Source organism: Myotis nattereri, assembly GCF_964212035.1.
Source record: "Myotis nattereri genome assembly, chromosome: 6".
NCBI lineage: Eukaryota > Metazoa > Chordata > Mammalia > Chiroptera > Vespertilionidae > Myotis > Myotis nattereri.
In genome coordinates, this window is record NC_138081.1 from 61,566,671 (window position 1) to 61,580,450 (window position 13,780).

A 13,780-nucleotide genomic window follows, 5' to 3' on the forward strand; every position below is an offset into this window, starting at 1 on the left:
TGATGCCCAAAGGCTTGTGGGGCATCGCTGGTCTTTCCTCTCCAGTAGCGTCTGCAAACATACCTTAGAGGAGCAGCTCATCCGCGGGTCTGGGCTGCTTTCTGTGACTGCCGTTACGGTGGAGAATTTACCCTCCACCCCCAGCCTCTCCAAATCTTCATTTGTAAAAGGGTCACAGGATTTTAACTTTGCCTGAGACACCTCCTTGGAGCCAAATGACGTCAATACCGTTTACAAGCAGGAAACCATGAGTTCACACCCAGCATTTTCAGGATGAGTCCCCTGACTGAGGCTCTAGTGGGGAAAACTCGTCTGTGTCCTTTGACACTAGCCTGCTCTCATGATTAGTGTAAGTGACTCGGGGACATCATCTGCTTCTACTAAAGTAAATGACGAATGAGTTCTGGGAAGTGGTTTCCAGAGCCGCCCCAAAAGGCAGTCAGGGGAAAGCTCGGTGTCCGAAACGTTAATTTAGATGTGAGGCTGCATAATGTGTCTTTAGCTCTGACCCTAAAGTGGTCTCGCCTTACAGCTTCCCCCATCTGGTGTCATTTGCTTTGTCCACTTGTGAAAATGCACATGACAGCAACAGCAAGCATCGTGTAACCACGGGGCACGTCCCTTACAGTTCCATTGACAGAAAGGCATTGATCCTGCCTTTACCCAGCTCCCCGCCTTTCCTCACATTCCCCAGCGGAGCTCTGCCCACGCACCCGTGCCCCAGCCCGATAGCACTTTAGAGAAAGGGGGTGATGGAGCCATACCTTGTACCCAGGTTTCCGCCCTCTTTTCTTTGGGATCTTCACTGCCGGTAAAGAGCCAGCTGACGCAGAATAGAGGTTATGAACTGCCATCTTCACAGGCGCTGCGTGAAGTGGGGGTCGGCCCCGCTTCCTCCCAGGGGTCCTCTGAGACTGCATTTCTGCTGGTGCCAGTCTTGCAGAAGAAGTGACAAATCACTCACAGGCAGAAGAGGCGCTAAGAATCCGTCCAGACACAAAGCAAAACAGAAACAGAAGTGTTTGTTTGGTTTGCAAGGCAAACATGGATCCGGTTTGGTGATTTTGGCCATACCACCCCTTATTGGAGGGGAAGACCAAATACAGGAGAGAGCCAGGCACCACGAGAAGCTTTTATGGTGCTGTTGAGCTCCTGGTCTAATTTCAAGGCTAGCACATTTCCATGGGTCTCTAGTGAAGTAGGAAAGGTACTGGCTAGAGGCAGAGGACAGCAGAGTCCCAACGCCAAACACAATTGATAGCATCACCCGCAACAAGACAAGTTTATCTATCCGTGTCTCAGTTTCCCCAGTTAGTTCAACTTTGAACTGATATAATAATAGTATTAAATAGACATAATCATTCTCTCATATTCACTCCTATCCCTTTGGCTGGGTTATGAATGGTTACAACCTTTTCCCCCCATGAATGAAATTTAACAGTGAAAATCAATTGTGTTAAAAGTCAGTGATATCCCTCAATCCAATTGTGGGCAGAGATTTACATACAGAAATATTTATTTTAACCTGATTTGTAATTGCAAAAATAAAGTGGGCACAGCCCAAATAACAAACAATAGGGGAATAGTTGATTTATCTACAGAATAAAACAATAAACTAGTTAAAAGCCTTTAAAAATGCCCTTAATAATATGATGTTGAGTGAAAAAGCACCACATAAATTGCACATAAACATGACCTCAATTACACAAAAATGTATCTGGTGGAGAAGTAACAGGAAACATGCTAAAATGTTACCAATGGCAAAGATGGCGGGACTCTGGGTAACTGTTCACCATGTGAAAATCCACTCTTCCAAGTGAATAGTACCACATACTATAATATTTTTAGAATTAAAAATGCCAACAATAAGCTTCTCAAGTACAGTTGGCCAAAGCTTTCAGCAAGAGCTTGTTGCTCATCCCCAACCCAGAGAACACAACCGATATCGTGAGCTCTGGGGTCAGAGTTCCTGGAATGTGGCAAATGAGATAGAGCTTTTGACTTTTACTCAGGAATGATGTCAGGTAATAAAATTAATTCCTGAGAATCAGAGGTACCTAACAGTGGAAATGAGAGGCTCTTGCTCAAAAGGCTGCAGACAGAGTTGGGAAAGATGATAGAAGCAGTCCCTACACCCTGTCTGGGCAGTATGCAGGTATCAGACTGAGTTTTTATGCTCTTGAGGTGGTGATGCACTCTCTAATTTTGGTGGAAAACTTAGGAAATCTAAGTATGATGGAAAGATTGATAGACATGACTACATAGAACTCAAATGTTTTCATATAGTAAAAGTAAAATCATGAAAATTATTGAAAATAAATGAACATCTGAGGAATCTATTTGCTACATATGGGCCAACAAAAGGTTAATACAAAGAATTTCTTCAAATTATTAAAATGAAAATAAGAACTCTGATTTAAAAACATGAAAGAGAGAGGATAAACAGAAATAAATGGTCAATTATCACAAGAAAAGATTTTAAACTTTACTGGTAACCTCCCCAAAAAGTGAATTGATATCATTCGTGGCTCTCAGACTGATAAATGTGAATAACCCTGACAATACTCTATTGGTGAGGGGGGAGAGGAATAGACACTATTATTTACAGTTGGCAGAGGTAGAAATTAGCCAACCTTTCTGGAGGACAATTTGAAAACCTCTTTAAAACACACATGCACATTTCCTGATCCAGCTATATTATTCCTAAGGATTTCTCCTAAGAAGATAATCTGGGAAGAACACAAAGATATGTGGCCAAGGATATTTTTTGCATATTAATTATAATAGTGAAATACTGGATGCAAGCAAAATATCTTTCCAAACAGCTTTTGCTTAGTAAACTATTTCACATTCATAAAATAGAATACTTTGTAATTTTAAGTATATATGCATGTATGCATACACTCAAGCATATATGAACACTGCAAAATAGCATATATAGTATGATTCTAGTCATATATTTTAATGTATATAGCTATAGATAAATCTGCATATGTTTAGGCATAGAAAGAAGTCTTCTCTGATATTTCTGGTGATAAAATCTTCTTTGCCTTTTTGTAACAATTTGGGGTGTTAAAGCAGTGACTAGGGGAGTTCTGTGGATCAAGAGCCAAAACCACTAGAAAACAAGAAAACAAAAAAGGCCGAATAAGTAGCACACATTTCCAATAGAAACTTCCATAGAATGGGAATTATTCACGCATTGTTAATTTTTTATACTATTTTTCTACCTATGGTTTAAAAAATGGTACCAAGAAGAAAGCAAAAACAGAGACAACCACCCTCCTTAATACCACCTCCTTCCAGGTGGGGTCAGGTGGCAGCTGGGTTACTGCCCTTCCCAAAGATTTCCCATCATCTCCAAAGACCTCAAATGCTCTCCAAAGACATCCTTAGCCATGGACACACAACTTGATACAACCAAGTATACAAATCATTTCAGAACTGTCACAGCCCTGGAGGTGGACATGAGACCTCTGAGTTTCTCTGCTCTCAGTTGTGCACTTGGAAGCTATCTTGGAGCAAAGAGCTTTAGCAAACATTAGAAGATTCTGCTCCTGGAACAGCCTAATCATCGAGTCTCTGGATCGCCAAGTTCTGCCTCTATGAAGTTGTTAAAAGATGACTTGACATATTAAATCAAGTGATTTGCAGCTGGTTTCCCAGGTCTCCCTTTTCTTATCAAAACAAAGCGTGGCTAGAAATATTACAACCAAAACCAAGAGAAACTTAGATCTGGTCTATGAATTTAGGGATGGCATTTTACCTGTTCGTCTTGCCAATTTAATGCATGTAAATTAATGGTAGCTCTATCAAGGTCAAAAACAAGGACTGACCAAATCCAAAAGCACACATCAATGCCATGGAGTCACCTAGGAGTCAATCCTGAGGCATGTATTCATGTATCCACTCATTCATTTATCAATTCATCCAACAAATATCTGTTGACTACACAGTGAGTGTAAAATACTCTGCTTAGACACTTGGATTACAGATGAGAATACATAAGGTACATCTCCTAACGTATTCACCAACTATGAAGAAGCAGACAAGTAGAGAGACAACAATAATATGTGAGATAGATAGTAGCACAGAGGTTTCATATGAAATGCTGTGAGAACACCATGGAGGAAAGAAATCAGTTGGGAGCAGTGGGGACAGGAAAGCACACAGAGGTGCCACCAGAGGCAGGATATTCCCAGGCCGAGCAGAGCGAGCTAAGTGCACAGAGCTGGCAATGGAACAGGTAGGTGCAGGGGCATGTGGTGGTACATGGAGAAGGATGGGCCCGCCAGACAGGAAGCAGGATCACTGGCCTTCTGTTGTTTCTAAACGCATTAAGAGGTAGAAGTGACAAGGGTCTCTAGACTCCTAATGGACTCTAAAGTATTTCCTTCTGTGAACTGCATGGGATGGGTTTCTGACCTTGCTATAATGCTCTTTCTCACTGCCATTTCAAATGGACAACAAAATCCTATTTTCTCTCATTCTTGGGCACCATGTTAAATTCCCCACATGCCAGTGTCTCTGTTGTGATTCTTTTGTCAGCAGCCTCATATACAACCTAACACCATGCTCCACAGGATGCTTAATTCTGTGTGGAAGGTGGTTTCCAGTGATAAGAATGCACCTTGGCATTTATCTAAAGTTCAAGCATTCTTCAAGGTGGCCCAAGCCCTCCTGCTTCTCCTCACACTCTCACTCCTCTCAACTCCTTCACCATCTATTGCTTGCACCACCAGTTTCAGCAAGCGCTGGTTAAATGATGGTTTATATCATTTTCTCATTGTTTCGCCCACATAAATGATTTCTGTACATTCCTGGAGGCCATGGGCCATATTTCATATGTCACTTTGCTTTTCACAGCACCTGGTGCAATATCGCACCCGCAGAGTGCACCTGGCACCTGTGGCAATACCGTTCACCAGGGAGTCTGCCCGTCTCACCTGGGCTGACAGCCCACAGCTGGGCTCAGAGGTATTTTCAATTCTGGGTGTAAATATATCAATATAGATGAACACCTTGATGGCCAATGGAAACCTCATACCATAAGAAGAGGGACAGCAATATGTTCTGTTAAACTGAGGAAATACATTCTCTTAATACACATTTTTCCCGGTTCTGACACTAAAATTGGGCCAACAGAAGCAAAGCCAGCACTCATCTGTACTCACTCCTACCTAGTGCTCACATGTTTCTCTCTGATGATTTAAGAATATCCAGGGTATCATGGACTGACAGTTGTCAGAGGGGAGGAGGTTGGGGACTGGGTGAGAAGGATGAAGGGATTAAGCAAAGAAAAAAGAAAGAAAGACTCATGTACGCAGACAGCAGTATGGTGATTGCCAGAGGGAAGGGGGTGGGTAGCAGAAGAAGGTAACGGGGGGATGAATGGTGATGGGAGGAGACTTGGCCTGGGGTGGTGAACACACAGAGAATGTACTATATACTTGAAACCTATATAATTTTATTAACCAATGTCACCCTAATAAATTTAATAAGAAAAAAAAAGAGTGTCAGGGATAGTGTTAAGAGAACAAAGAAGCAAATTGTAACAATTTATGAATCAACAGCAACAACAACAATGGTAATACAGTGAGTTGAAGTAATTGTGAAAAGCTAAGAGTTCTTTATAAGACTCAGAAGACTATGGTAAGGTGCACAAAACTCTAGTTGTAATCATTTTCATGTAAAAGACGGGTGAAGAGAGTAAAATGTCAGTGATTTTGCTGATTTTAATAAGTAGGGAAAGCTTATCCGCAGGTATTTTGTCCTATTAAGTCTCTACCTGTCTAAATTGACATGAACGAGTACAAAGAAATTGTAAATAAGCCAACTTCTCCTGGAAAAATGGGAATTGACTCGGGAACAAGAAGCCCAGTTGTCCCAAGCAATAACCAGGTAACAAGTGGGTCCAATAAAACATTCAACGGTGCTGAGCCCGTCAGATGTCTTCAGAGGCGCTGTAAAGCGCGGACTTGTTCTCTCTCGGCCCCAGGGGGTGAAGCTTCCGGCTGTGCCCATAAGCACCTGAGGCTTCAACACACAGGTGCCTCCTCCGTCCCAGGTAGGACTCTCAGCCCTGTGGTTTGGGGGTGCCGGGGGCTTCCTGCCTCCTTATTATGGGCCTCCTGCTGCGCAGGCAGGTGCTCGAGTCCGTCCTACCCTTAGCGGAGCGTGGAAGTCTCCCAGCACTGGAACCTGCCCTGCACCCATAAAAGGACACTTGGGGGAGCAGCAGATGGTCACAGGGAGCCGAGCCTCCTATATTTAAGGGGGGGAGGAAACACACATAAACCAAGAGCGGAGAATGTGTGTAGTGAAGTGGGAGAAACACCATTACCACCTGCAGGGTTTGGGAAAATGTTAGTGTCTGAAAGCATGAGAGACAGCACACCACAGTGGTATGAATAATTCACCGGCTGGGCTGTTCCCTAAATCTGCCTGTTTGCTGGGATCTGCCCTCTCCTCATCCAGCGCAGGAAGAAGAGAGAAACCGCGTCCCACTCTAGCCCCCCGACCTGGGCCCGCGGCCGCAGCTGCTCCTCAGCACGTGGTCTTCAGAGAGCAAGAGAAAGCAGGCGCGGGCCCAGGAGGGACTGGCTGCCACCTTCTTTCAGGCACCCTGACCACCGCACTGACAGGCCTTCCCCTTCAGGTGACATCCTTTCAGAAGACAGCCCTCGAGAGACTCCGTGGGCTGGCCCTCGGCCTGTCTCCCTCAGCTCCATCCCTCCTCCTGCCCCTGCAATTCTCTGTGTGAAAGGAGCAGCCCCCCACCCCCACCTCCACCCCAGAGCTGTCTTCTAAGGTTTCTTGACAGCTGCTTGCTGGGTTTGCCCAAAGGGGGTGCTGGTCTGAGTTTGGAGGGTGGGGTTGGCATGGGTAAGACAAGGGAAGCTGTAGCCCTCTCTCTTTGCTGTGCTAGCTCCCACTGGAGAGCCACATGCTGCACACCCTGTTGGGTGGCCTGGCCCTGCCTTCTGCTACACCCCTCCTCCCTCTGCGCCTCTAGCCTAGAGGTGGCTGCAAGCGCAGGGACTGTGGCTAATTGTCCAGTCTCCTGTTTGGGCTTTTTCATCATCATACGACCATTTCCCAGAATTAAATTACTAGTGTCTCAAATGCTGAAGAGAGTTCCTAGTTAGATCCCAACAGACAGGCGTGGCAGTTAATGACCCGGCAGAATGGGAAGCTTGTGAGAAAGCCTCCTTTGGAAACTTCCTATCTATCCTACTTCCTCAAAAGATAGAATCTGCCTACCTGTGGCCACACCTGGGTGCATGCCTACATGCATGGTTGTGAGAAGGGACCTGGAGGAGGCAGGAGATAGGATGCTGTCTGCCGTGCCTGTGGCCAGCAGAATCATAGCTAAGAAAAATGAGAGCGAATGGTCTTCAAGATCAATGTTTCAGTGTATCTTGTAGCATGGATGGCATGCTACCATATGGTAGGTGAGGAAGATACACGTGACAAATGCATAAGCACATATGCATGCATGTATGCTCATATGCATAAAATATTTCTGGAAGTGTTTTTAAATTGTAGGAGTCATCTTTGAGATAGGCAGCAGCGGCTGGAATTCTAGGAGCTGGAAAGGGTAAGGGACTTTTCTTTGTGTGCTGGTTCCTACCTCTTGTATTTTGTGTGCATTCAAAAACCAAACAAATAAATAAGTCTAATCTACTCTCTCTCACTCTAGAGTGAGTGGCTCTGCCATCTGCATGACTGGCCGGCCAGGGCTGGCTGCAGGGAGGCTGCAGGGAGGCAGGCTCGCCAGGCGCTCTGGACCCTGAAAGGACTGAGAGGCACCAGCCAGCCCGTGGGTGCTGCACGCCGCTTGTGCCACGGTTGTGTGCATGTGGCCTGACCGGACCAGCAACCATCTCAGTGGGCATTCGTAGCACATGAGGCATAGCATTAGGTGGTGGAAATCACCCTGGACCTCAAGGCTGGACCCCAGTCCTGGCTCTACTCCTAATCAGCTGACAGATGAGGACAAGTCTCTTAGTGTCTCTGGGCCTCAGACTCCCATCTATACAGTCTAGATCGCTAAGCTCCCTGTCAGGCACAGCTCTCAGGTGTATAAAGTGACTAGAAGCCCTTCTTCGATAGGTAGTTTCTTACTTACATAGACAGCAAAAGCAAGAAGAGACCTACTCTGACCCCACAAGACAACACAGAAACCAAAGGGGCCAGGTGAAGCCACAAGTGGTGTGGCACCCTGGTGCTGAGGAGCCACCATGCTGCAGTGAATTTCGTAGCCCACAGCTGCCCCCTAAGGGAGGGCCAGGCAATGTCTCATTGCTCATCAGTACCAGGAAGAAACTGTCCTACAAAAGCCTCCTGGACAGACATGGGAGGAGGGTAGCAAATGGCCTTGTAGCAGCTCTTGTGCGCCCCTGCTCTGGGAGGATCCCAGGGATTCTGAGAAGACTTGGGTCAGCTTTAGGTCAGCTGTGGGCAAGCCTTGCCTCGGTGGCCTATGAGGAGCCATGCAACATGGCGGGGCTTCCCTGGTAGAGCCAGTCCCCTACACGTCCCTCCTGCCTTTGAGAAGCTCACCACTTAGGGAGAAGAGATAAGGTGTGGCAGGAGGGCAGTTCTGAGGCAACTAGTGTCTTGAGGGTGAAGACCCAAGAGCCAGGATACTCGGAGAGAAGAGGTCCCAAGGGACTAAGATTCTTAGGGTCAAGGACCTGAAAGGGAAGTTGGAGCTTGGGGCCTGCCAGCTCCTCTCCACCTCACTCTCACCAGGTCCTTGCCACCTGGCACTCCCTGCAGGATCTTAGCACCCTCTCCCTTTACTGCTGACCCCAGAGGACATCCACACTGAAAGGGTCCCCCTGTATGTAGCCCCTGAGGATTTCCTCCAAAACCTACTCTTCTCTCATTCCAGGAGGCTCTCCTGGGCTTGAACATAATAATGACACTGACCTGCTTCCCATCTGAATGCAGGTAGAAGGAGAGCTCAAGGCAAGCGCATCACACAGGTCTCCCGAGAAGCTTCTAACTTGGTGCCCATTCAGTTTTCTCTAAGGTGGACTCAGAGAAGGGGCATTACTGGATCTTTGCTCAGCTCTTCAAGAGAGAGCTCTACCTCTCCCCGAAAGGCATCAGCTTCTGCCAGAAATGGGAGGCCTTTCCCCGGGGCCAGATGAAAAGGAGTCACCTTCAAAGACTGTGTTCCTCAGGAGGGGGCTTTCCCGAGGCTCCTCGTCCACAGCTCTGCCTGGACAGCATGTTCATATTGCATCCTTCCCTGTGGCCATGACGGAACAATTTCTATCACAGCACCTCCAACATGTCATTCTATTTATTGGTATCATTTTCTATCTCTCCCAATATACGTGAGCTCCTTGAAGGAGGTGCTAATGTCTTGATCAATGTATCCCACCTACTAGTAACTCAGCATCTGGCACATCTTATCAAATGTTTACTAAACCAAGGATGTATGAATGAATGGAAGAATGAATGCATGGATGATCAGTAGGCCATCCCCTCCTCCAGGACTCCCCCACTCCCCACACTGAGGCAACAAGACCCAGGCAATTGTTACCATCAGGCTCAGAACTCTATCCCATGATAACCACTTTCCAAAAATAAGGCCTCCCCAACAAGACACAGTGCACCGCCCAGCTGGTGTGTTCAGTGGTTAGGGTCACGGTTCGGTTCCCAGTCAGGGCACATGCCAGGATTGTGGGCTTGATCCCCAGTAGGGGGCATGCAGGAGACAGTGGATCAATGATTCTCTCTCATCATTGATGTTTCTCTCTTTCTCTCTCTCTCTCTCTCTCTCTCTCTCTCTCTCTCTCTCGTCTCCCTTTCCCTTCTTCTCTGAAATCGATTTAAAAAAAATTTTTTTAAAGCCACAGTATACCACATGCTGCCAAGATGAGCCTTCACCTACTTCATCTCTATTGATTTTCACAACTCTGTGAAATAAGCATTATTGTCCTCGGACTTACCGTTGAGGAGCTGAGACCAGAGAGTTTTCATGAGGTCACTCCTTAGTGGGAAGGACTCAGATTCCACCACAGGGCTCTTGGCACAAATCCCTACAGCTGCCTCCCAGGGTCAGGCATGGGCAGCATGGGGGAGCTGGCAATGGAGCTGGTTAGAAGGGACAGGAGGGAAACCTCACCCTTTGAGCCACATCTCCCAAGTATCTATAGGGTATGAAGAGACGGCACTGGCAGATGAAAGCTTAGGTGGTATAAGGCAACCCAATCAGTTTGCTGAGCATGTGATGACTGGGTGGACAGAAGAACACCCTTCCTTAGTCAGGGCCTATGGCATGCAGACTGATCCACATGTTTTAAAAGATCATAAAGGCAGCGTTTGCTAGAAGATGCTTGTCTCTGCTAGGAGGTGGAGTCAGACATTCTGTCACTCCGTCTCAGAACTCGCATTCTATACTGTAAGGAAAGGCACTTTTCGGGCAGCTACAAGTATTTCTTTTTTCTTTTTTTTTTTTTTTTTGCAAACCACTATTTCCTGTTTTGTTCTCTATTTATACTTCACATTTAGTTTTGAGAAAGTACTGGCGGTTTGGTGTTTTGGTTGTTTCTGGCATAATCTTTATCTACAAAGAAAGTCTCTTTTCAAGATGATTTTCTTGTAACATAAATCAATTGTACACCTAGATTTCTTAAAAATACTTTGCTGAGAAAACTTCTTATAGCTTTAACATGAAAACAATGAGATTCATATAACACAAATCACAGCTCTCTAAGTCAACACCTCACACAATGCAAATTCATCCACCAGTCTTGGGGATTTGTGAATTCCTCAAGGACTTCATACACGGCTTCTTTAGGCAGTGACACTTCCAACACAAACATTTTCAAACAATCATGATTGTTTAGACTAAAGTAGAGAAATGTGTAGCTATGATATCTTCATAATGATACTCTTTGCAAAACCTTGAAGTATCTCAGGCTCTCTCTAGTGCTATGTAAAGAGACTAGCAACCCAGTGTTTGCCCTCAAAGAACTCACTATGAAAAACACCACCTTGGACTCATGTACACACGACACAGCAGCCTGCAGAAAACGAGTGACAACAACCCAGACACCAGTGCTCTCACTTCTTGGTCAAGTCAAGGAGAGATGCATTCTAGAAGTGAAAGTCAAGAACAAGCACACGGTTATCTTGAAACTGACTTTGTTTCTCCATGTTTGGTAGCTGAAATTTTTGCTTCCCCAATAGACAAGGACCATGTTTCCATGGCTGAGGGGCCAGTAGGAGGAGAAAGTGACCGGGAGCCAGCAAGCAAGGATCAGGAGAGTGGCTTTGAGTCGCAGTGAGAAGTAAGTAGAGTAGCAGCATGATTCCTGGGCACCGGTGTCCTGACCTATTGAATGAGACACCAGTACTTGCCAGGGTCACGTCACCGGCTGCCTTGAGGATCCAATGGGGAAATGGCTGTGAGAGCCCATCATATCTGTCGAGGCTTGTGTGACATAAATTGCTGCTGCTCCCGGACAAATGATTCTCATCTTTTATTCCCTCTGCAAAGAACAGGGAGCTGATAGGAACTCTATTTCCCAGCCAACTTGTTTGCAGGGGCCCCAAAGACAACATGATACAAAATCATTGATTTCTACTTACCAAGCTAATGAAATACACCCAAATGCATCCAGAAAACACCATGTTCCTCCGCCCTTCCAGCAGAGCATCGCAATAGCCCCGCCTCCCAGCTAGATTATACCTGCCTCAGGGGGGCCAGGGGGGCCGTTACTGACACCCTGGCATGGGCGGGGGGTGTGGGGGGGCTCAGAGGTCTCAAGGAAGCTGAGTGTCTAGAAGGAAAGGAGGGTACCTGGTGCGTGGCACTGTCACAATCCATCATCCGTGCATGCAGCCACTACACACAAGGGTCACTCTCTCCCTTATTTTACAAAGGAAAACTTCAGGGTCTTCAATATTAGGAATGCGAACTACCGAGGTCAGGGATAGAATGGGTGAAGGGAGAAAGGATTTGGGACAAGGAGCACCAGAAAGCTTTCCAGCTGAAGGAAGGAAAACCAGATGCAGTGCTGATTCGCTTCTGATCACCCGGATCACAAAGGCTTTGCATTGTCCTGTTAGGTGCGGTCAGGGCAACACCCCCCAGGGACATGCGGGGGACCTGACCAGGGATCCCAATGGCCACACAGCTTAGTGGCCCCGTAGCCTTTGAAATACTACAAGACCAGGGCCAAAAAGCAACTTCTTAAAGAAGCGCTGGCCAGCAACAGACTTTTCTCCTCTTACTCATCCGTTTGATCATTCAACGAATGTTTTTGGGCACCTGTTATGTGCCAGCCCACTGGGGGCATGAAGATGTCCCAGACACTCTCAGAAGGAGGAAAGAGAGCAGACCACCTACGGGTCATGGCGTCTTCTCAATACCACCCACCAGACACACACACACACACACACACACACACACACACACACACACACACTCTGGCGTGTTGTGCGGCTGGATTCTCCATGTCTGTGTTGTCAGCACACGGCTCCTCAGTCTCAGAGTCCCAGGACGGCTCTGAGCTTGGTGACACTGGCAAGTCCCCTGAGGAGGAGAAGCAGCCATACCACACTCAGTCCAGGGAGGGATGGCCACTGGGCAGAGGCGGGGCCTCTGTGGCCCAGGCCGGCCAGCCCACAGCAGTGCAGCAACTTTACCCCTGGGTCCCCCGGCACAGCCCTTGAGGCAGGATTCCCAACCCCTCCAGCCCTGGTCTGCGACTTCCCTCACACTGTGTCCTTCTGCTTGGGGTGCGGTCCTTAGCAGCCACAGTTATACACAGGGCCCACCTCACAGAGCCAACAAGGCAACAAATAGTGGCTGAATAACAATGAACTAATGAAGGACACAGACACACACATTACTTTGTTCAATTCTCACTACAAGCCTCAAAGGCAAGTACTGTTACGTACCCCCATTATACAGGTACAGAGTCTGTCAGCCCTGCTCAGATGAAGGCTCCGAAAGGCTCCTGTCTTGCCAGAGGTTGCACAGTAAGGCCCAGCCTCTGCCTACCATACCTTGTTAGATGTCAGCAGCTGAGATTCCAGGGTGTCGTCTCCCAAGGCCTTTGCTTCTGGCTGGGAGATGTTACATTTTAAAAGCTGACTCCTCAAGACCAAAAAGCCTGGCAGCCTCGCACACTCCTGAGACAGTCGGCGATGTCATCGCCGCGCAGTACCAGGGCTGGGTCAAAGCTGACGTGACTTCCCGGGGCCTCGCAGACAATGAGTCCTCAGCAAATATGATTTGATTGACTCATAAAAAGAAAGGGAGGGAAGGGAATGATACCACGATGCACCTGTGGACTTTCACTTGTCAGTTACTAAAGGAAAGGTTGGAAAATGAAAAAGAGAATGGCTCTGTCTTGCGCCCTCTCCAGTGGGTGAACAGTCAGCAAGCCGAGGCTTCCTGGATAATTTCCCAGATCTCCTCCCTTCTCCAAGATTTCCTGAGGCCATGCAACAGCAGGTAAATCCATTCTTAATTAGCTTTCAAAGTTTACCTTTTAAAAACCTATAGCTATATGAATATTTATTGAACACTTACTGGGTGGGAGGCGTTTACACCAGGCCCTGAAGATACAAAGGGGCTCAGGACAAGCACAGACAGAAAAGTGGGTGCAGCTGGCAGGCACGCCTGGTCGAGCGAGGACAAACCTCACAGCCTTCCCGCAGGAGCCAGGAAGAGATGTCGCCTCGGAGATCAACGTGCAGGGGAGTGCGGTGACAGCACTAAAGAAACAGGGGTGTCTTTGGGTGAACT

The 13,780-nt window shown here is 47.0% G+C and overlaps 1 protein-coding gene across 1 annotated transcript in view; it reads right to left on the reverse strand.

The window, feature by feature from the left end:
• The window catches only part of SCML4 (Scm polycomb group protein like 4), an 83,090-nt gene that overhangs the window by 45,219 nt on the left and 24,091 nt on the right, over positions 1-13,780 (reverse strand). Inside the window, exon 2 of the mRNA XM_081094716.1 lies at positions 765-978. Within this exon, the coding sequence (XP_080950842.1) occupies positions 765-920 (156 nt within the window). The 5' untranslated portion in view covers positions 921-978. The remainder of the gene's footprint in view (positions 1-764; positions 979-13,780) is intronic.